Below are 22,936 nucleotides of genomic sequence, written 5' to 3' on the forward strand. Positions count from 1 at the left end.
ACACATACTGGATCGGTCCCTAGCTCACATTCATACTGGATCGGACCGGGTGACACCAACCCTAGGGACACCCCTGCTCTCACTTGCTGTCTGCCAGTACACTTTAGGTATGGTCATGAAAATATTGTCCATCAAGTAAAATGTGAATAGATATACATAATAAAACTGGATACTAACATTTATTGGTAACGGTGATCCAGGAATATCCGATTGCCTCTCGGGGGATCAGGAAGGATTTTTTTCCCAGCAGGAGCAAATTGGATCATGCTTTGCTGGGGTTTTTTTTTGCCTTCCTCTGGATCAACTGTAGGTATAGGATTATAACTTCTTTTTTTTTTTTTTAATGGTTGAACTGGATGGACTTTTGTCTTTTTTCTGCCAGACTATGTACTATGTAACAAATACAAAAAAAACTAAATTAAGGTATAATTTTCAATAAATAATGTGCTTGTTAATATAATAAAGTTTGTATTTAAGGTACCAAATAATTTTTCTCTACAGAACAGGGAGCGTAAGGTCAGGAAAGACTGGCTCAGAATAATGCACACATATCTAGTCAAAGTGCTGAAAAATGGGTTGAAGGACATCCCTTTACTTGTATGTATTTTTTTGGGTCAACAATACCTTGAAAACACAACATGTGCTCTCAGCTATTTGTTGGCTTACAAAGGATTTGTGAGCCAAGCTGGAAACCGTTTAAATTCTTCACCTTGGCGGATTTCAAAGGATTGTGTTTCCGACCCCCTGTTGGTGTTCAGGGGTCAAGTGGGCAGAAGAGTCCAAAGAAAGTATTGATATTTATTTCCCAAGCCGCTCACCTTCTCTCCTCTTTTGCAGGACTGCTGCTGAGTAGAATGTATTTGAAACAGAAACAAGCAAAAAAGTTCCTTTTTTTCTTTGCCGCAGCTGTTGGCTGACAAGGAGGAGAGGAGCTGGCAGAACAACAAGGGAAGATGAGGCGGTACAGTCCGCAGGACAAAAGGAGAGAGAAAGCGAGAATGCGCCGGTAATTCACAGCTGCTTTGTTTGTGGGGAGGCTGAATTTAACCAACTCTTAACCAAAGCGGTGTCATGAAAAATGATAAATGTCTTTGGATTTGAAAGCCTCTAGAAAATATTATAAACACGCACAGTATATAGTATGCAAGAATCAATTTTTCAGTATGTTTGTAATCATAACTCATTTTATGCAAAAATTACATACAAGAGAGCGCAAACTCCTGCATTACCACCAGTTTATTGAATCCCAAAGACAAATGGATACTCACAAAATATTAAAATCAGCCGGAATATTACATGAATACTTCAGCCTTGGGCAGTAAGTCTCATAGTGGGACCATCTAATTGGAAATTTAATGCATTTTGGGAGTCTAGGCCATTTCTTCAGCTCTGAAGAAGGGGACTAGACTCCCGAAACGTGTTAAGCTTTCCAATCAGATGCTCCAATGACGGGACTTAACGCCCAAGGCTGAAGAATTCATGTTATTAAAATCAGCCGGACTATAACATGAATTCTTCAGCCTTGGGCGGTAAGTCCCGTCATTGGAGCATCTGATTGGAAAGCTTAACACGTTTCGGGAGTCTAGTCCCCTTCTTCAGAGCTGAAGAAATGGCCTAGACTCCCAAAATGCATTAAATTTCTAATTAGATGGTCCCATTATGATGGGACTTACTGCCCAAGGCCAAAGTATTCATGTAATATTCCGGCTGATTTTAATCTTTTGCGAGTATCCATTTGTCTTTGGGATTCATTAAACTGTTTGCATGGGGAGTTTGCACCCTCTTGTATGTGTATTTTGGAGTTGATTGAAGATATCCCCATCTGTGGAGGGCTGCACCTGAAAAAGCATTGTATACCTAAGCACCTTGAATTGAGCGCTGGAGTGTTTTTGCAGATCTAATGCCTCATTTTATACAGTTTTTAAAAGAAAATCATTTTTCCAGACTATTTCTTACCAGGAGATCCTGCCAGTAACAGCACTTCCTGTTGCAGAGTGACAACACCAACCCACTGCCTTGCAATTAGGCAGCAGCATTAATAGCCCACTGTGCAACTTCTGGCTATTCTTTATTTGTCCTCCTGCGCTCCACAGAGTAACTAAACAAGACCAGCAGCTATCATCTATACCCTATACCTCGGGATGAAAAAAAAATCTAATACTGGATGAAGCGCTCAGCCATGAGGGTAACAAACTAATTAAACTAAATAGTTAAATAAAAATAAATACATAATAAATAATATATATAATAAAGTGACCAGTGCTCCAAATAGATGTGCTCCTGGCTATTGGTCTGCTTATCAGGTCTAATCCAAAGACAAACAAACAAAACCAGCACTCAAATCCTCATGCAGACCAAAGACAATTCTGAATGCCAAACGAAGAGGTGCTGCTCTTCCAAGATCGGGGAATCTGGACACTGGTGGACAAAAGCAGACAAGGGCGCACTCTCATTGTGCATTACCGTGGTACACCACGTATTTATTGTATAGACAAATGGATGTATACTCACAAACCAAAAGGAAATAAAAGCAATTAATGTAGTCCGCAAAGACAGTCAATAAGCTCAGCTAGCTCTGAGGAAGGGGGTTCGTCTCCCGAAACGCGTCAGCTTATCCCTATCAAGGGCACAGCATTATTGACTGTCTTTGTGGACTACATTATTTGCTTTTATTTCCTTTGGTTTGTGAGTATACATCATTTGTCTATACAATAAATCCGTGGTGTACCACGGTAATGCATGATGAGAGTGCGCCCTTGTCTGCTTTTGCTTATCAGGTCTATCAGATAGGCAGTCTAAGGGCCCGTTCACAGTGGTGCGTTGCATTAAGGCGCTGTAAAACACACGTTTTAATATATATTCCAGCAATATATGTACTTCAGTGCTGCACAAAGCATTTTAAGTTTGAATAGAACTAAAACAAAAGGCACTGCAGAGCATGTCCGCTGCAACTGAGCACAGTGCACTGATGTGAATGATCTGTGTGCTATGTTAAGAAACATGTGGCAAGCAGCATTTTTGGTGCATTGCGGTCCATTCAAAATGCATAGGCTTCCTGACGCAAAACATGTACAAGGTGTAATATTGTGAATTCATTACCTCAATGCACTGGTGTGATCGAGCTCTAAAAGCCGACTGAAGCACCATGCACAGCAGGCTCACAACGATGCTGATAATTGCTAGGCTTTGTTAGCCTACAACAGGAAGTGCTGCTACTGGCAGGATCTTTTCCCGTTGAGATTTGCTCATGAAATTTGTGAGTGAGGCACTATCCAAATATTAAAAAAAAGATACACTAACTCCTTAAAATTACCTCTCAACACCTACCCTAAACATCAGTTTTATCACTGAAAAGGAAAAATTCACTTTAAAAAAAAATGCCCATTTTTTTGCAAGTAAAAATGTGCATTTACAATTTTTTTTGGACCCTATAAAGCAGGGGTCTCCAAAGTTTCTAAGCAAAGGGCCAGTATACTATGCTTCAGGCTTTAAGGGGGGCCGGTGTCAGGGATCCAGGTATGACCAGAGATGTGTGGACTGACACAGGGAACAGCAGGCTTCAGAAATGATGAAATAATAATATAATTTATTAAGAGCACAAATATACAAACGCAGTGCAAACAAAAACCAAAACTTAAACTAATATTAATATGTACAAGTGTAGTCAGGGCTGAAGAGGTGGAGTGGTCAGGCAGATCGGGTCAGGAACAATCGAGCAGATAAGGTACAACAGGAGCAGGCAGGAGAATGGTCAGGAATAGCCGGGGCCGGTGCAGGCAGAGTTCTAGCAGAGTCAGAGTCAAGCAGGAGAGTCAAGCAGGCAGAAGACAGGATATAGGAAACAGGATCAGGACTACAGGGCACATGAGAAAACACAAAGGCACTGATTGCAGGCCTGGTACTGCTTAAATACACCTCCTGCAATCAGCCTCAGGTGATGGCTTGATTGCAGGAGTGAGATCCTGGCTGCTGAAAGCACCCGCTGGCAAGCACCGGTACTGCAGCCCACACAGCAGGTGAGCCCCAGCACCACCAGCGGTGAGTCCCTTCCTGATAGCCGGACTGTGGCCAGTGGGAAAAGAAACCCCCCCAGTATCAGTGCCTCATCATTGGTTTTATTGGGAGGAATCGTGCCCCATTTTTGATATTGATGGGGAAAATCATGTCCAATTGATGATGTCAGTTGGTGGAATGGTGTCCCATCATCGGTGTCAGTTGGTGGAATGGTGCGCCATCATCGGTGTCAGTTGGTGGAATGGTGCACCATCATCGGTGTCAGTTGGTGGAATGGTGCACCATCATCGGTGTCAGTTGGTGGAATGGTGCACCATCATCGGTGTCAGTTGGTGGAATGGTGCACCATCATCGGTGTCAGTTGGTGGAATGGTGCACCATCATTGGTGTCAGTTGGTGGAATGGTGCACCATCATTGGTGTCAGTTGGTGGAATGGTGCACCATCATTGGTGTCAGTTGGTGGAATGGTGCACCATCATTGGTGTCAGTTGGTGGAATGGTGCACCATCATTGGTGTCAGTTGGTGGAATGGTGCGCCATCATCGGTGTCAGTTGGTGGAATGGTGCGCCATCATCGGTGTCAGTTGGTGGAATGGTGCACCATCATTGGTGTCAGTTGGTGGAATGGTGCACCATCATTGGTGTCAGTGGTAGGAATAGTGCATCATCATTGGTGTCAGTGGTAGGAATAGTGCATCATCATTAGTGTCAGTGGGAGGAATAGTTTCCCATCATTGCTTTCAGTTGGTGAAATAGTGTCCAATCATTGCTGTCAGTCGGTGAAACAGTGCCCCATGGGCCAGATAAAAGACAAGTAAAGGGCCACATCCAGCCCCTGGGCCACAGTTTGGAGACAAGTACTATGAAGCATTGCACCAGAAATCAGCAGACTCCTGAAAACCCGTCAGTGTATATGTGTACCCGTACCTCATACAGGCACTCTGTGAATGAATGACACGGCTGTTTTCAAAAAGTGACAGCTGGTAAGGGGAACTTCTCTCTGTATTGTTACTAAAGACAGGTAGAAAATGTAACATGTTCCCAAAGGTGAACTTATCCTTTAAGTCTCAGATATCTTACCTATCCTTAAACTCATAACTCTCAAACCTAACACTAACCCTAAGCTAATTCTTTACCCAACCTTTCACACTAAAATAAATTGTATTTTTGTGGGTTAAAACAAAAAAAAACTTTAGGGCAAGTCCCAACTAACCGAAAGGGTAAATCACTGCATGATGCCCAGCCACAACGTCTGCATGATGGTAGAGTATGGATCTGGGACGAGGATGCCAAGCGGCAGTTGTTAAATGTTTAACATTGCATGTGTGTTGAAAACCCAAGTACATCAGGATCACATAACCATGACTGGTGTTGTTTTACTCACCTTCCCAAAGCTTCCTTTGCCCAAAACTTTGAGGAAGTTAAAATCAGACACTTTCACACGGTCTCTGTTGCCGTTGCTGTCAATTTTGGGCACCGGATTCACCTTTTCTTCTGCTACTTTGGAGCTCGGACCAATTTTGGCTCTCTGCAAATAAGAAAAATAGCAAATAATTCACTTAACAAAAGCGGATTAACAATTTGGAAAGGGGATCATATGATTGGTTGCTGCAAGTGCAGCACAGACACTCTGGGGTGGATTTACTAAAGGCAAAGAGACTGCACTTAGCAAGTGCTGCTGCACTCATCTTCCTTAGTAAATGTGGTAAAGAAAGCTTCCCTTTGTTTTATATATATATATATATATATATATATATATATATATATATATATATATATAAAAACAACAACAAAACATTTTTTTTTTTGCACAATCGGGTGATGAAAATCAGCAGAGCTTTACCACATCTGCTAAACTCCGTGAAAAGTGCAACTGCACTTGCAAAGTGTATAGTCTTTTTACCTTTCGTACATCAACTCCTTTGTCTTTCAGTCATGAATTCTCATGTGTTAAAATGCAATATAAAGCTGTACAGCTTCAGACACAAATCAGATTCAAATGTCAGATTCCAGCTGTCTTTTCACAAGGCAGGATTATATTTTTCGTGTAGCCACACAAGGCCAGATTTCCAAGTGGCTGTGCTTGTTTATTAACACCGTTTGTAATTATCCATTGATCAAAACTCCGCCGATTCCTGCTGAACCATTCCAGTTCTTGAGAAGTCGATCTATCGATGGAATTTTCATGAATGGGCTTGTTGGCATATTTGCACTCGATCAGCACATGCAGCCAGTCGCACGCAGTGCCGATCAGTTATTCTGTCAGGAGAGTTTCGCTGTGACAATACAGTGACACAAAGGGGAGGATTTCCAAATCCATCTCAAATGTGTGGATGGGGAAATTGGCTTTTTTTTTTTTCATTCATCCGGTTGGAGCAGTAAAGTGGCGTATAGCTTATCTTCTTTACAAGACTATTTTTTTTGTGACCTTGTGGTGGCAGGCTCACTCTAAAGCTGAATTCCAGGTAATAATAAAAAGACAAGTTATACAACTTACAAATTATTGCACAGGACATTACATGGAGGCCGGCAGAAGGAACCAGCAAGGACCCCAGGAGACATCCTGATATTGTGTCATTTTCCAAGTGGACTTTGGGGAATCATTTCTCAACAAAAGAGCACACTGGTACAGACAGTACAAAAAATAAGTGTTCTTTACAGGTACGTAATTTGCACTTTGTTTACAGAAAGGCCTCTAAAAGGCTATACTCAAAAACAATATCACTCTAATGCTCCAGAAGGAGAGTTCTGTGATTGGGAACACTGGTTGGGATGTAAGGCTTGTCAAGTTCAGCTTAGACTACAAGAAAATGGCGCCCTGACCACACACTGGAACAGCAGACTGTAAAGATAAAATAGTAAAAAATGGTAATTAGCTTCAGTCCGTTGCTCCGCCCATAGAAGAGCCCCACCCCATGTATTTTGCTCATGTAGCGTTTAAACATAGTGGCCTCTATGATTAAGCCCCCATGAGGGCAAAATGCATGGGACTGGGGGGGGTGTCTTCTTTGGATTTTTGCAGCAAGCAAAAGATGCCTTCCACATGAAAATTTCTGGCCTTTAGCTAGCTGGGAATCAAGGAGCCTGAAATACCCCCATCTTTCAGGACTTGAGCTTCAATAGCCAAGCTGTCAAAGCTAGTGAATGTAAAGCATGATGAAATGTGGTATCTTGAGAGAGAAGATGCAGACGATCTGTTAAGGCCCACAAAGAATCTGCTAAAATTCTGACTATATCCAAGTATCAATGCATAAATCAGGTTGAACTGTTCCCGCAGAGTGACATGGGAAACCATCCCGAAAGCCTAAGGATTCCGGGACCTGGACACAAACCTGTCTAGTTTGTGGTTGAGTCTTGAGGCCAGAAGGTTACTGTCTGGTGTCTCCCACTGAAAAGAGAATTAAACAACTCCTGGTGGAGGGACTTATCACTGAGATTCAGACGGCTTAGGAAGTCCACTTGCCAATTTTCCATGCCAGGAATGTGCAACACATACAGGACAGGAACAATAGGTTCTGCAAGTCTGAATGAGCTCTGCTTCTTGGAGAGCAGCCTGACTCCTGATTCTGTATTGATGATTTTGAATTGGAACCCGATTGTCAGCTAAAGGGCAAGCCAAAATGTCAAGCTTCAGGATGCTAACAGGCATCCTGTTTACCTCAGAGGACCATGTCACCTCAAGGACACCTCCCCAGCCTGACATCCATTGTCGGTATCTTCCATACCATGAAGAGAAAGGATTTCCCCAACTCCACCACCAGGCTGGATAGCCACCCATCCAAGCTTAGCCTGGTTTTGGTGCTCAGGGGTAATCCAAAAGATAGGAGTTTTGTCCCATGCTGTCAGGATGTTGAGTTGCCATTAAATTTTGGAGTTGATGGAGAATACCATCAACACTAGCACCCCTGTGCAAGGACAAATAGAGAGACACTCCAGGAAACATAACTCCTTCACCTTGGACCAGAGGGACTGAGTATTTCCCTGGGAAAGTAGCAAGTATGGCAGGGTAGTGTCCAAAACAAGGCCCAGATACTTCAGGCACTGTGAAACGTTCACAGCTGAATTTGTAAATTGAGGAACCAGTCAAAGTTCTGTAGGACTTGTACTGTTTGTTGCACAGTGGCTTTGAGGCTCTTCTCTGATTGTTCCCAGAGGAGCAGATCGTCCAAATACCCAAGAGCGGGAATTGCTCACAGAAGAGCTAACATAGGAACAAGCACCTTGTTGAATACACATGGTGCCATGGCCTGGCCAAAGGGCACAGCCACAAACAGGAAATGCTGTTCCCCCACCTCAAAACACAGGTAGCGCTAATGAGGCAGAAAAATTGGGATGTTGAGGTAGGCATACTTGCGGCACACCAAGACCAGAAAGTCCCCCTGACTAAGAGAAGCAATCACTGGCACCAGATTCCATTTAGAACTTTTGATCATGCAGAAACTTGCTCAAGTGCTTTGGATCCAGAATGGGCCACACATCACCATTTGGCTTGGGCGCCATGAAAAAGTTGGAATAACAACCTTGAAACCTTTCTGGTTCCTAAACAGGTGCAATGACTCCCTGAGAGCAGAACAGGTTCAGCACAGCAAAGACAGGCTAAGGGCTGCAAACACGCCATCGTTCACGTGGTGTGAAAGAGCCCTACGAATAACCTCTCGTATCCTATGATGTATGATTAAGAAAATGTAATTTACATCTATAATCAACAGACAATACCTATGATCAAAGGAAAACTGGCCCAAAATAGTAAAACAAAAATATATTTTTTTTATTTAGCTGTGTGTTTCTTGTTACTACCACCATAAAACAATCCAAAATAAATTCTCCAGCTCTTGACGATCGCAGTGATACCATATATGTGTATGTTGTTTGTACCCGTAGTACAGCCCAGAGCCAATAGTGCGCATTTTGTTTTTGTCTTTTTTTTTTTTTTTTACCTAAAACACACTGACACCAAATTAAAAAAAAAAAAAAAAATCCTGACCTTTGACCCTGACCCAAACACTAACCCTGGCACTGAACTAGATCAAACCTTGATCTAGGTATTTTTTATTGTATTGTTTAATATTTACTTATTTAAAAAAAAAAAAAAAAAATTCCCTCTATGCCAGGCATTAGAGATACAATGCATCTCTCTCCTCCATTCATAGAGAGAAAAAAAAACAAGGGGGCTGGGCTGTAAAGTGACTGGTCACTGTGATAACCAATCAGAGGCTATCACAGAGATCATGTGACCTGGAATCGGGAGTCCTGGGTCCCGATCGTTAGAACGGGACCTGGTACGTTCAGTGACGGCCTTTGTGCTGGGAGCGCGTCGTGCGGCGTGCTCCCAGCACAAAAACAGGTACGCAAATATGTGGCCCCACGGAAAAAAGCCCAGTTCAGTGAGGCCACATATTTGTGTTACATCAGCGTCAAGGGGTTACTCTACTTACTAAGTCACTTCCTAGAACAAGTATGAAGCAAAAGGAGTCACGGAAAGACTTCTTTCACCATAGCCTATTTACATGCATGGTGTACTTTGTGACTTTTTTTTGGTTTACTTTGAAGGCAAACATCTATGGTTTCCATGAGTCTTTGCATTGTACATGGCCCTGTCGCCATTTCAGCAAAAATCTACGCATAAAATGTACATGCATAAATAACCTATGCTATTAACCTGTAAAAGCCTCCTTGTGTAGACATCCAACATCTGAGTGCTGCTGGGCACTGCCATCTTGGATGGCAGACCCATAGTCATCACTCAAGCGACGACTCTATAGTATTCTTCTTCGCCCTGCCAGCATCATAAAAGGTTATGTACGTAGGTGAAGGAAGGGATGGAGAGGCTGGGCTAACATAGGGGGAAATCTGACACTCAAGGAAAATAAGGCGACTGTGACATGGCTGGAGGAAGGGGACAGTGCTCGGGGAAACTGACTCTTCCTGAAGTATATAGTCAAAACTTCTATCAAAGGCACATTGCAAGAGAATAAAATATAATTTATGGAAAGAAAAAATGCTGTAAATAAGCATTTACAATATTTTATTTTATGTGTTTTTGCCTGCACATTTCTAAATAGGTGGCAGAATCTCTTTAAAGGAAACTTGTGCTGAGAAAAACTGCATTGGGATGCAAGTATTTTAAAGAAACACACAGAGTATTTAGGATCTTTGGACATTTTTCAAAAATAAATTAAAAGTCAGCAGCTACAAATACTGTAAGCTGTAGACTTTTAATATAGAGACACTTATCAGTCCAGTGATCCAGCGCTATCCTCACTCGAGCTGGATCTTGATCTTTGGGTCCTTGGCGCAGTCTACTTGAGTGTGTGAAGCCGGCTGTGACTTTCCTTCTTTGACATGCTAGCAGCAATACTTGTTTTATAGGAGGTCCATTGTGCTGAAGGTTTCTCATATAGATTGTGACTTCCTACTTTGACATGCTAGCAGCAATACTTGTTTTATAGGAGGTCCATTGTGCTAAGGGTTTCTCATATACAGTACATTGTGACTTCCTACTTTGGCATGCTAGCAGCAATACTTGTTTTATAGGAGGTCCATTGTGCTGAGGGTTTCTCATATACATTGTGACTTCCTACTTTGACATGCTAGCAGCAATATTTGTTTTTTAGGAGGTCCATTGTGCTGAGGGTTTCTCATATACATTGTGACTTTCCCACTGGCTTCCCACTGCACACGGGGGAGCCGCATTGTGAATGAACTCAGAGCTTCCAGGGACCTGTGACGTGTCCCAAGAGTTTGGGGCTGGGTGGAGAGAGGGGAAGGAGCTTCCACTCAGATCACCTAGGCGGACAAAAAAAGTGTTAGATTTTAGGAGAAGTTCCTCTGTAAAGAATGTACCAGTACTGTCGCTGATGAATCCAGCCTTTGCATATGTAGAAACACCACTAGAATCTTCACTATCCGACACTTCCAGGTATGTCGAATGTATGCATCTCCCCATCATGTGCTGTGGTTCCAAATGCCAAATGCTACACCACTGGTGTGTACCTGCAGTTCTGAAGAAGCACAGTAATTACAGAGGCTGGCAGGGTAAACCACAGCACACAGTGGAGAGTCATAAGCAGCAGGCAAGTGTTGGATACCCAAGATCCACCCTAAATGGTGCTTCTAGCTATGCATAAGAGCCAAGACTGAATTTCACAGTGTGGGTACTTATTAGCATTAGACATGTATTTTAAAGTGTTGTTTAAATACAGGTATCCCAACGACAGGGTAGCTTTAACCTCCTAAAGTCTACCAATTAGAACCCTAATCTAAGGCCCTGTTCACACTAGTGCGGGCTTGCTGTGCCTGTGTTTCACGCAATGAAAGGTGCATGCACCTTTTCCAAAATGCATCTGCAGGGAAACCGCATGGTGCTGCGGAATGAAATGCGTGGGGTTGCCATTGAGAATAAATGGCACCCCCTGTGAGTCTCGCAAGAGAAACGTGATGCGGGAACAGGTGCGCTTCCTGCACACGCAACCAGCCTGCAGCGTGTGGAATAGTGTGAATGAGGGTTAACAGTCCAATGCCAATATCCTGGAGCTAAAAAAAACCACATCACTCAATAGCATCCGGAATATTCCTTCCATAAAAACGATCCTTAAAATAGGACCAAGAGTCTTTGGAAGCACTCATCTTCCATCATGAAAGTGTTACAGCTTTACTAGCTTTAGAACAGAAATAAGCAACTCTATCACACAAATAAGCATTAACACTGATATTTTTCCAACCTGCCGTGTTTCTTTGAAATGCAAGCACTTCTTTGGAAGTTTTCAGCCCCCCACTGCGCACCTTTAATTGCCTCCATGGGGATGTAATCGGCCATCTCAGGGCCGTGGACACGGCAGAGTCCTGCTTAGTTCCATTTTAATTTTTCAGAAGTTTAGCCATATTGTGAAGGCAGGAGGAGGCAGGAGAGGATTCAGTGTGCCATGAAATTCCATTAGCCTGATTCCGAGCGCTTCAATTTGTTGGTCGCTCACAGCTCACAGATAACAGGCTCCTGAGCAATCTCCCAGTCACAGCTCTGGCTAATTGGTTATTGCAAAGCTGTTTGCACCCACGTTTCAAGGTCACCTGCAGATCACGTTTAAAAAGCCACCGTTGCGTTTGACAGCAGCCGGCCTGATGAAATCTAAGGCTTGTTTAATGGCAGGGTAACATTTTAACCCGCATTATATAAATTCAAATTAGCAAAAGATGCTAAAATTTCCTTGCCGATTTTTGTATTTTATTTATTTTTAAAACATGGACAAATTTTGCAGAGCTTTGATGAGTACAGAGAACCACCAGTATGGGTTTACTATCTACTGGATCAACTGCCTTAAAAGAGTTAAAGTAAGTTGAACTCCATATACACTATATGGCCAAAAGCATTGAGACGCCTCTCCAAATCATTGAATTCAGGTGTTCCAATCCCCTCCATGGCCACAGGTGTATAAAATCATCACCTAGGCATGCAGACTGCTTCTGCAAACATTTGTGAAAGAATGGATCGCTCTCAGGAGCTCAGTGACGCCAAGCGTGGTACAGTGATAAGTTGTCACCTGTGCAATAAGTCCATCCGTGACATTTCCTTGCTGCTAAATATTCCACGGTCACCTGTTAGTGGTATTATAACAAAGTGGGAGCAACTGGGAACAACAGCAACTCATCCACCAAGTGGTAGGCCACGTAAAATGACAGAGCGGGGTCAGCGCATGCTGAAGCACACAGTGCGCAGAAGTCGCTGTCTGCAGTCAATAGCTAAGGACCTCCAAACTTTGTGTGGCCTTCAGATCATCACAACAGTACGTAGAGAGTTTCATGGAATGGGTTTCCATGGCCGAGCAGCTGCATCCAAGCCTTACATCACCAAGTGCAATGCAAAGAGTCGGATACAACATCATGGCAACGGAGAAAGCTGCGGGTGACGTCAACGGCGTGGCCCCTCCTCCCGTATGCGTTACTTCCTATGGGACTTCGTCAGAGGGACGTAATGTGTAGAGGAGGAGGGGCCACGCCTTGTTACTACGCACGCTGTTTTTTTGCACTATTCAGTGCCGCTTTGTGTAAGTGCAGTTTTATTACATTTCTTAGGACGTTTTGGCAAACAGAGCACTATGTTTGTCTTGCTTTTATGATTGCATATTTTGACGGATACATCGCTATCATCTGGAGGAGGGTGAAGATTCCACCTGTATATTGATCCCTAAGGGAAAAGTTTGATATGACTTTTCTGTTGAATCAGGGGTCATGTCAGTAAGGTGAGCGGCCTCGATTTCCTTTGGCGGTGGGACAGAGCCCCTTCACTCTTGGATGTTTGAATATCATCACGCATTGCGAATCACGGGATTCTTTTGTTCATATAGAACGTTTGATGAACTTTTCCATATAGCTATTGTGCTACACTTTATATATTTTATTATTTGCAGTGGGGTATTGTGGATTGTACCTTGAGTGTTTAGCTTACAATTGCTACAATTTAGAGTTTTCTTAAAAACTGATTGTCTTTTCTTATTAATATGAACATAAAAATAATGTCTTTGCTGGCCCTGCATTGTATGTGATGATGTCAGGGCTGAAGCAGAAGCAAACAATGCCTGCCCCTGTCAGATTCAGAAATAAGGCAAGTATTCCTCTCCATTACATGAGCATTAACTGCTTGCCGTCCACAGGACGTTTATAAACAGCCTGGAACACAAGTGGTTACAATAAGATTACAGCTGCAGCAGCTTGGTACCATTTAAAAGTAATTTGAGTCGCTTTTATTTTTAAAAAAATGAAAAAAATTTTTTAAATAAAATTAACAAAAAAAAAAAAGAATTAAAAAGCAACCCCATCGCCTTGCACACACATGCAAATGCACGTGTAGGATGCGCAGGTGTATGTAAACAGTGAATGTGCCACAAGTGAGGTTTCACCGCAAATGTGAGCGTTAGCAATAATTCTAGAGCCATCATTCATAAGCAATTCTAACTTGACAACCTGTAAGGCGCGGCATATAGTCAATTACGGGTACTGTAGATCTTCGCCACGTCACAGGCACATTTGCAGGATTGCCAGGTAATAATAAAGCAAAGGAAGCTTGAAAAAAGAAAAACAAATGTAGTCACCACACCAAGGACTAGTAAGCTGCAATATATTATATTTTTCATTTTGGGCTTAGATACACTTTAAGGGACCATCTGGAGTGAGAAAAAGGGAGTCTTGTCTTTCTAAAAGAGGCAGTGGTTGAGAGAGACTCTCACAGATCAAACCACATCCAGATAATTGAGGGAAATTTCTTTTTGGTGCACTGAAACCAGACAGGATTGGAAGATTCCAAGTCCTGATTAAGGTGAAAGACAAACTATCTTGGGCAAGAAAAATGTCCTGAGCCAACCTTGTCTTTTGGCAAAAGCAGAAAGGGTTCCTTTCAGGATAAAGCTACCAGCTCAGGCCTTACTGAGACGATAGCTTCAAGAAACACAACCTTGTGGGTGACAGAGAGAAGAATGTCTTTAATTGGTTCAAATTGTGGTTTCTGAAGCGAAGAGAAAACCACATTCAGATCCCACAGGATCACATGAGAATGAACAGGGGGAGCTACATGGGAGACTCCTTGCACAAAGTTCCTAATCAAGGCAAGAAGGATCAATGTTCTGGAGCATTAGATTGTAAGCTCCAAGGAGCAGGGCCCTCCTAACCCTCTTGTATTGAACTGTATTGTCTCCCGTAAAACGCTGAGCAAACTGTTGGTGCTATATAAATCCTGTATAAAAATAATAATAACAACAACAAAAAGTGCAGAAACCTGATCCTTGATAATGCTGAGAACTAAATGCTGGTTCAGATCCACCTGCAGGAAGGAGAAGACTTGTCCTATTGAGAAAATTCCATGATGGAACCTCAAAACAATTGAAGCATGCCTGCCATATCCAGTGATATACCTTAAGAAAAGTAGCCTTCCTAACTTTTAGCATCGTAGAAACCACAAATTCAGAGATGCTCATCTCCTACAAAGGCCATTAAAGCCAGCAACCGTGAAGCAGGATGGTAACTTGGGTCCTTGAGACAGAAGATCCTGACAATCTGATAAAGCCAATGGGGCATCCATCATGAATCTTACCAGGTCTGCGTACCACCTCTGTCTGGGCCAGTCTAGAATATGGAACACTAACAAAAAAAAAAGAAGCCTGCTGGAAGTAGGATGGGTTATCCCGGACTAGTTTATGGTTTTTGCTTGCCTCCCGTAGGCAACTGTATAACCCAAACTTAAAAAACTTCCTGTGTTCTTCAATAGAAAAAAGTAGATTATAGATGGAAGGTAACACTGCTTGCACTTTTAGTTTAGCTCATAGGAAGTGGAAAGCACAATGCATTTCTGCCATGAACATCTGATATTTGTGCTTGCAGAAAATGCTCGTAGTCAGAAACAAAAAAAAAGAAAACTAATGCAACCCCCATGTCTAAGAACTGGTTAATAGAAATATTATATTTTTGTTCTTTGGTTTAGATACCATTTAAATCAGGCATACCAAGTATGGAGAGCCAATATGTCACAGCTATAAATAAAGTTATAAAGTTCAACTTAGGCTGTAATTACCATTTTCTTTTTCTTAAACATCTAAGAAAATGTCTCTTTTGTGTAACAGAATGGAATTACGGGTACTAAAAAAAAAAAAAAAAAATCAATTCCTACGAAAACTGCAGCGAGATAATTCTAAAACAAGAAAAGCTCGCTCTATAATTCTGGATGTCACAAAAACGCTCCAGCTTCCTCGTTCCCTTTTAATGACACTTTAGGGTGGAAGGAAACCCAGGCCTCTGTCTGCTTTGATTCCCTTTTTTCAAAAGGCACATTCCGCTTTTATACCAAGCGAGCCTGCAAGTCACAAGTAGCTGTTTGGTTTCATGAAGACAAATTAGTTTGGAAGCCTCAAATGTGCCAGGCAGAACTTCAACAAAAGAATGCCTCTAGAGTTGTTTAACAAAGACGAGGGCTCTGTGTTTTTTTTTTCTCCTTTTTCTTTTACTTATCAAGACCGAAAAGGGAACTTCAAACACCCATCATCTGACGAGGCGCCGGGAGGCTGCTGCTTAAATAATGTTCCTGGGGATTGGAGACGGGGAGAAACTGAGAAGCGAGTGCGATCTGACAAGCTGCAGAGTGGAGTCCCTAGCTGCACCTTCTCCAGAATGAAATATCCATTTGTGATGACTAGTGACAGGCCCTGGAAATCCAAAGTAATGCACCAACCTTCTCTTGCAGGCAGGGAATTCCTGGCATTCTGCTCTACAGCCAGAAAACCGGGACAGCCCAATGCACAGAGTTCACCTCTCTATTTAAGAACACCTCTGGCAAGAAGAATACACAGTTCAAACATGGATAAAGCCACTGTTTTAGGAGTCCAGAGAATTTGGAATGTACTAACCTTTTGATTTCCCCATCCTCGCTAAATTCTAGGTGGCTGTGCAGGATATTCCGTGTGACAACACTTTTTGTTTAGGTTTCTATCTTCCAACTTTAGCAGAGACAGTATGCCTAGCATAACATAACTAACTCCACAACTAATTTGCCAACCCGCCTTATTTTCTTCTTCAAAGAATATGTAAAACCTTAAAATACAAAAATGTAATATTTTGCAGCTTACTAGTCCTAATTATGGTGTTTTTTCCAGGCTTTTTTTTTTTTTACATCTGGTAATTCTGCAAATAAAGCTGGGCACACAGCAAATTTTGCTTGGTTTCCTACTGAATTTTGCTCCATTGTTGGCCATGTTGGCACCCTTCCTTGCCACTCAGCAGAGGAAAAAAAAAAAAAAATAGTTGCAATCACTTGAATAGCATTGTCTAACCCATATTGTTATTGTCTATTATTGTGTTATTAATTATTATATAATATTATTGTGTATATTGTTATTGTCATATTGTCTAGCACAGTGGTGGGCAACCTTTTTTTTCAACTGAGCCAAATCTCGCCAAAACCATGATTGAAATTTATTTTGAGAGCCACATTTTTAAAACTGAAAATACATCTCCCATATAGTAATTCATCCCCCATATAGTAATTCATCCCCCATATAGTAATTCATCCCCCATATAGTAATTCATCCCCCATAGTAATTCATCCCCCATATAGTAATTCATCCCCCATAGTAATTCATCCCCCGTATAGTAATTCATCCCCCGTATAGTATTTCATCCCCCATATAGTATTTCATCCCTCATATAGTATTTCATCCCCCCATATAGTATTTCATCCCTCATATAGTAATTCATCCCTCATATAGTATTTCATCCCCCCATATAGTATTTCATCCCCCCATATAGTATTTCATCCCCCCATATAGTATTTCATCCCCCCATATAGTATTTCATCCCTCATATAGTATTTCATCCCCCCATATAGTATTTCATCCCCCCATATAGTATTTCATCCCTCATATAGTAATTCATCCCCCATATAGTATTTCATCCCCCCATATAGTATTTCATCCCTCATATAGTAATTCATCCCTCATATAGTATTTCATCCCTCATATAGTATTTCATCCCCCCATATAGTATTTCATCCCTCATATAGTATTTTATCCCTCATATAGTAATTCATCCCCCATATAGTATTTCATCCCCCCATATAGTATTTCATCCCTCATATAGTATTTCATCCCTCATATAGTATTTCATCCCCCCATATAGTATTTCATCCCCCCATATAGTATTTCATCCCCCCATATAGTAATTCATCCCTCATATAGTATTTCATCCCCCCATATAGTATTTCATCCCTCATATAGTATTTCATCCCTCATATAGTAATTCATCCCCCATATAGTAATTCATCCCTCATAAAGTAATTCATCCCTCATATAGTATATAGCACGCTGCCCCGCCTACACACATCCTGACAGCCACATCCGCGGGCCGGATTAAAAGGTCCGCGCGGACTTTTGGGGCTGCCAACCGAGAGGAGGCAGGGGAGCGGCCGACCGAGAGGAGGGAGGGGAGCAGGCGCCCGGCACACAGAAGAGCCGCATTAGAGTGGGTAAAGAGCCGCATGTGGCTCGCGAGCCGCGGCTTGCCGACCACTGGTCTAGCACATATTCACATCTGTGTGGGTGGTGCCGCTGCGGATCTGCACGAAAATCTGTGCAGTCGCACCACCCACAGAGAGAAACGTGGACCCGCAGGCGGGTGCCATTAGTTCTAATGGCACGCCACCCGCACTGGAAAAAGCAACCTTACTGGGAACCGAGGTTCCCATGTGGGCTGCGTTTTCAGAAGAAGTGCAGGGACTTCTTTCCCTGCGTGTCACAGGGCACGGGAGTCCATTCACGGGCACAGCCGCAAATATGTGAACCGGGGGTGATACAGCGATTTCCAGCTTCGACCTTCGGCCCTCCAGCTGTTGCGAAACTACAAGTCCCATCATGCCTCTGCCTTTGGGAGTCATGCTTGTAACTGTCAATCTTGCAATGCCTCATGAGACTTTTAGTTTGGCAATAGCTGGAGGGCCGCCAGTTTGACACCCGTGTTCCATAGGGAACCCACAGGTATAGTATATGCATCATTACATTGGTCCAACCTGGATGTATGAAAATACCACACCTGGAATTCTTCTTTAAAGTGATAAAGCCCTAAGTCCCCGGTCACATCAAAGCCAATTTTGAAATCATGCGACTTACAGTGAAGTCGCACGATTTCAAAATCAGGTGACCTGCCGATTTCAGTTACGATTTGCAAGACATCTGACACAGATGTCTATGCAAATTGCAACAAAAGTAGTGCGTGTACTACTTTAGAAATCGGTACGGCTATGACCAAGTCAGAAGCGCACAGATATGACCGCTCTAATAGCAGACAAGACGGTTGACTTGGCATATGATTTGGAAGTCGCCTGGCATGCAAATGGCATCCAATGTGAACGGGGTGTAAAGCAAACATTGAATATACAGCAGCTTACCAATCCTTAGATGTGACGGATGGAATAGTTTTCTTTTTAGGCTCTTTTTCCAACCAGTAAGTGTTGTTTTTCAAAAGAATAAGCTCTCCAGTATAGTGCATCACTTACAGAGATAGGACAAACCACTTAACACTGTAATTGCCAAAAAAGTGTCAGCTGGAGTTTGGCTGGAGGTTTTCAATTTTTTTGTGTATCTAAATCTGCTAATAAATCTAACACTTCGCTTCCTTCATATTAACAATACTGCTGTCCAAAGGTGCCCCCTGTGGTCCACCATCCAGAGTGGGGGCACTCTAGTACAGGAGGTGTGTTATGTGGCGTACACACAATGAGAAAATCAGAGGAAAAATTCTGCACCAGGACCGATCATTTGATTTTTGTATAGGGTATACACAACTTTCAACATCTGATTCCAAATGAAATATTTCCAAAAGGACAAACTCCAAAAAATGTTCTTGTACGTGAACAGAATGAACGATTGTCGTTCAATGTGTACTGTTTTTGCATGAGAAAAATAAGATACGAAAGCTTGCGCATGATCAGAAACAAACAATCTACGCTACAACGTTTCTCAGTCAAACGGGAAAAAAGAAAAAAAAGCCTTTGTCGTTCAAGAATTTTCGTATGAGTACCATCCCTGGGTTCGTTGTGAAACAACTAGGAAAATAGGACGATCGTTTGCCCGATTTTCTTATAGTGTGTACCAGGCTGTATTGGACAGATCACCAGGTGAAAATAGAGGGGAAAAAGCCTAAAAAACCCCAAAAGTAATACAGCCACCACATCTAATGATTGGTAAGCTGCAATATATTAAAGTTGTATAATGAGTCAACACTTTCCTTTCACCTCCTTTACTTTATAAGGAAAAGCAACGACCCCCCCCCCCCCCAACCAAAAAAAAAGAAAACAAAAAAAACTGCCTATACCTCCATCTCTACAGTAGAATGCTAAATCTCATGGAGCTAAAAACGTGGCCATTTCCTGTGCCAAAAGCTTGGGCCTACTACCTCCAGTGTCTCATCATAGGTATTGGAACCAGTCAATCATTGTTAAAGCAGAACTCTGGGCAAAAATGTCTTTGTTCAACAATTGTCCTTGTTGCGGATTTCCTACCTATTCACTTTCAAATCAAATCAGTAATTCTCTTTGGTTTCCTGTTTGTAAGACCGATGGCTTCTATGCCTTCTATTACCCCAACCACTGGTCTTGGCACATCCCTTCTGTAGTTCTTCCTCCAGGAAGCAGAGATGTAATTCAGCCCCACTTGCAGTGGTGGGCGGACTGAGACTCTCAGATACAGTACATTCAACATGTACAGGTCTAATGTACCCGCCCACATTCACTACAATTCCTTGTGGTTGATGGGATGTGTAGTTTCCTTTTACTGAAGACAGAGCAGAGGATATGATGTAATCTCTGCTGTTACACCTCCTCCTTGGCAGAGCAGATGCTGTTATCTTTTGAATTACAGAGATGAGGTCATGAAAATTCAATTAGACTTTTCTCCTAAATGGTAAGATTTTCAAAATTGTATTAAATGGTTTAGTATTTTGTGTAGGGAGTCTACTAATGGGTGATTTTTTTGCCTATCCCAGAGTTCTTCTTTAACCACTTCCCGTCTGGCCCATGTATATAAACACATATAAATATAAATATATAAAAAACATATATAAGGTGCAGCGCTATAATAGCAAAAATGGCATACATAACATATTATAAATAAAGTGCAAATGTCAAATCACACTGTGGTGAAATTGAGTGAGATGAAAAGTCCCAAAATAAGGTCAAACGTGGGGATCCAACAGATCCTAGTAGGTGCGTGGGATAAGATTCTGTGTATCACAGGGTGAATCTGGGGTAAGAATTGCGCACTCACCAGAAGTGCGTCAAAAAACGCATGTAAGATTTATCCTGTAGTATTGGATAGCGGTCATCAATTGCCAAGATAGGGACAGGGTCATACACCTTCCAATTGCAACTTGGGTTAAATACTTCAAATTTCATATACGTGTCTCAGGCGTGTCACCATCCGGGGTCCCCTTTTAGAGCAGATTCTGCAAGTGGGGACTGTCCTGTCTCTTCACTCTGCTCTTCCTGTCCCTCTGACCTATGTCGCTCATATTACGTCCTTTTTATTACCCATGTATATAAACGGCCGGATGGGAGCAGTGCAGGGGCAGGTGGCCATTTATAAATGGCCTCCCCTCTTCGTGTGCGCTCCCTGGGAGCATGCAGGACCGCGATCCAGTGCGCACCGATCGTTGTACGGGACCTCTGTGTGAGGTCCTGATCATGTGATCACTGATTGGCCAATCAGTGATCACATGAAGAGCAGTAAGCAAGATGTCACTTCTGAAATCATTGCTTATTACGTGTGAAATCTGTGAATGATGACAGAGATCACATGGTACAAGGCTATTCACAACAGCCTTGTACCATGTGACAAGCTGTGACCAATCACAGCTCACACAGTATTTCTCAATGGCTGCAAGAATGCAGCCAGAGAGAAGGAGAAATGATTGCTTTTACAGCCTTTATGAGTGTAAAAGCAATCAGTGTAAAAAAAAAAAAAATCATCACCCCCTACAAGTAGTACAGTGTCACTATGGTGACACTGTACTGCTAGGGTGACAGTATGTACAAAAAAAAAAAACACAATAATATAAAAAAATAAAATACAAATGTAAAAATTTTTTTTAGAAAAAGTATAATTTTTGGTTATAAACTAATTGGGGTTATTTTTTTTTCTAAAAAGATAACTGAATACATTTTGGCAAAGATTTATGAAGAAAGATTTATTTGCAAAATTTTATAAGAAAAACACTTTCAAAATTTTTGGACTTTTTCATTTATATAGCAAAAAAAAAAATAAAAATCCCAGTGGTGAATAAATACCACCAAAATAAAGTTTTATCTATCTAAAAAAAAAACCCGCTAAAAAATTCATATGGGTACAGTGTTGCATGACCGCGCAATTGTCATTTAAAGTGTGATAGCACTGAAAGCTGAAAATTGGCCTGGACAGGAAGGGGGTGAGAGTGTCCGGACTTGGAAGTGGTTAAATCAGATATGTTAGGTGCCAACATGCTGTTTAAGTGTAACAGTTTATTACCTCTCAAAAAAGATGACAGTACCCCCCGTGACAAGGGCCAATAATGATGTTGAGGAGCTGGAAGTGGGCATGCCTGTACCTTGGACTACAGGAGCTGGTTGAGATTTGAATGACTGCTCTCAGAGTTCGGAGCTCTTGGCATGCTGTACAAGGTATGTGTCAGGTCATTCAAGCAATGTAAGAAGCCGACGTTTTCTATCTCCTGGCGGTTAGGAGGATTATAGTGAATGCAGTTTCATTTTAAAGACTAAAAGCTTTATTAGCCATGAATAATGTTTTTTCTACTGACGAAGACATTAGAAGGTTCACACCGTGCACTTTCTGAAGTGGTAAAATCTTTGCCGCCAATGTACAGGAATGTCTCCCTGGTAACTGCCTGAAGATGAAGCGTGAAGACCAACTTGCGCCTCCAACAATGGGGAGAGAATTAGACTTTGTCTGAATTCTCAAAGCATCTGGTTACCATGGGAACACTTCAAATATTCCCGACACACGGCATTTCAGAATAAAAACATCCGTCATTATCACTGAACCTATTAAACATCTTTTGCCCTCGATTCACTCGTGTCCTCAAGAGACATTGTTACGGAGGAAATCTAAAAACGTGGTCAGTATCCTTCCTCCTTCCACAGAACTATACAAGGCCGTTGTGAGACTCTATGCACGGCAAACATTCCAGTGACACCATTCAGTTTCGGATTCACTGTTCCCCTCCTGACCCCCATCTCTTGGGCAGATGAGCGGGTGGACACAGCTGGGAGACGCAGCCGAAATGATGAGCGGGTTCCAGCAGCCACGCAAATAAATCAATGGAAAATAAACTCATCAGGAGGAAGAGATTGACAGGCTACCTCCAGCTGCACTCTCGCTACCGGCCTGTGACCTCTAGGAG

General features: G+C 42.2%; 1 protein-coding gene across 1 annotated transcript in view; it reads right to left on the minus strand.

Annotated features, from left to right (window-relative positions):
* Positions 1-22,936, minus strand: part of PRKCB (protein kinase C beta) — a 348,363-nt gene that overhangs the window by 17,086 nt on the left and 308,341 nt on the right. Inside the window, exon 9 of the mRNA XM_089682410.1 lies at positions 5,400-5,543. Within this exon, the coding sequence (XP_089538536.1) occupies positions 5,400-5,543 (144 nt within the window). The remainder of the gene's footprint in view (positions 1-5,399; positions 5,544-22,936) is intronic.

The sequence above is a fragment of the Staurois parvus genome, unplaced genomic scaffold (assembly GCF_062004578.1).
Source record: "Staurois parvus isolate SC_StPar_1 unplaced genomic scaffold, SC_StPar_1.0 ptg000289l, whole genome shotgun sequence".
Lineage (NCBI taxonomy): Eukaryota > Metazoa > Chordata > Amphibia > Anura > Ranidae > Staurois > Staurois parvus.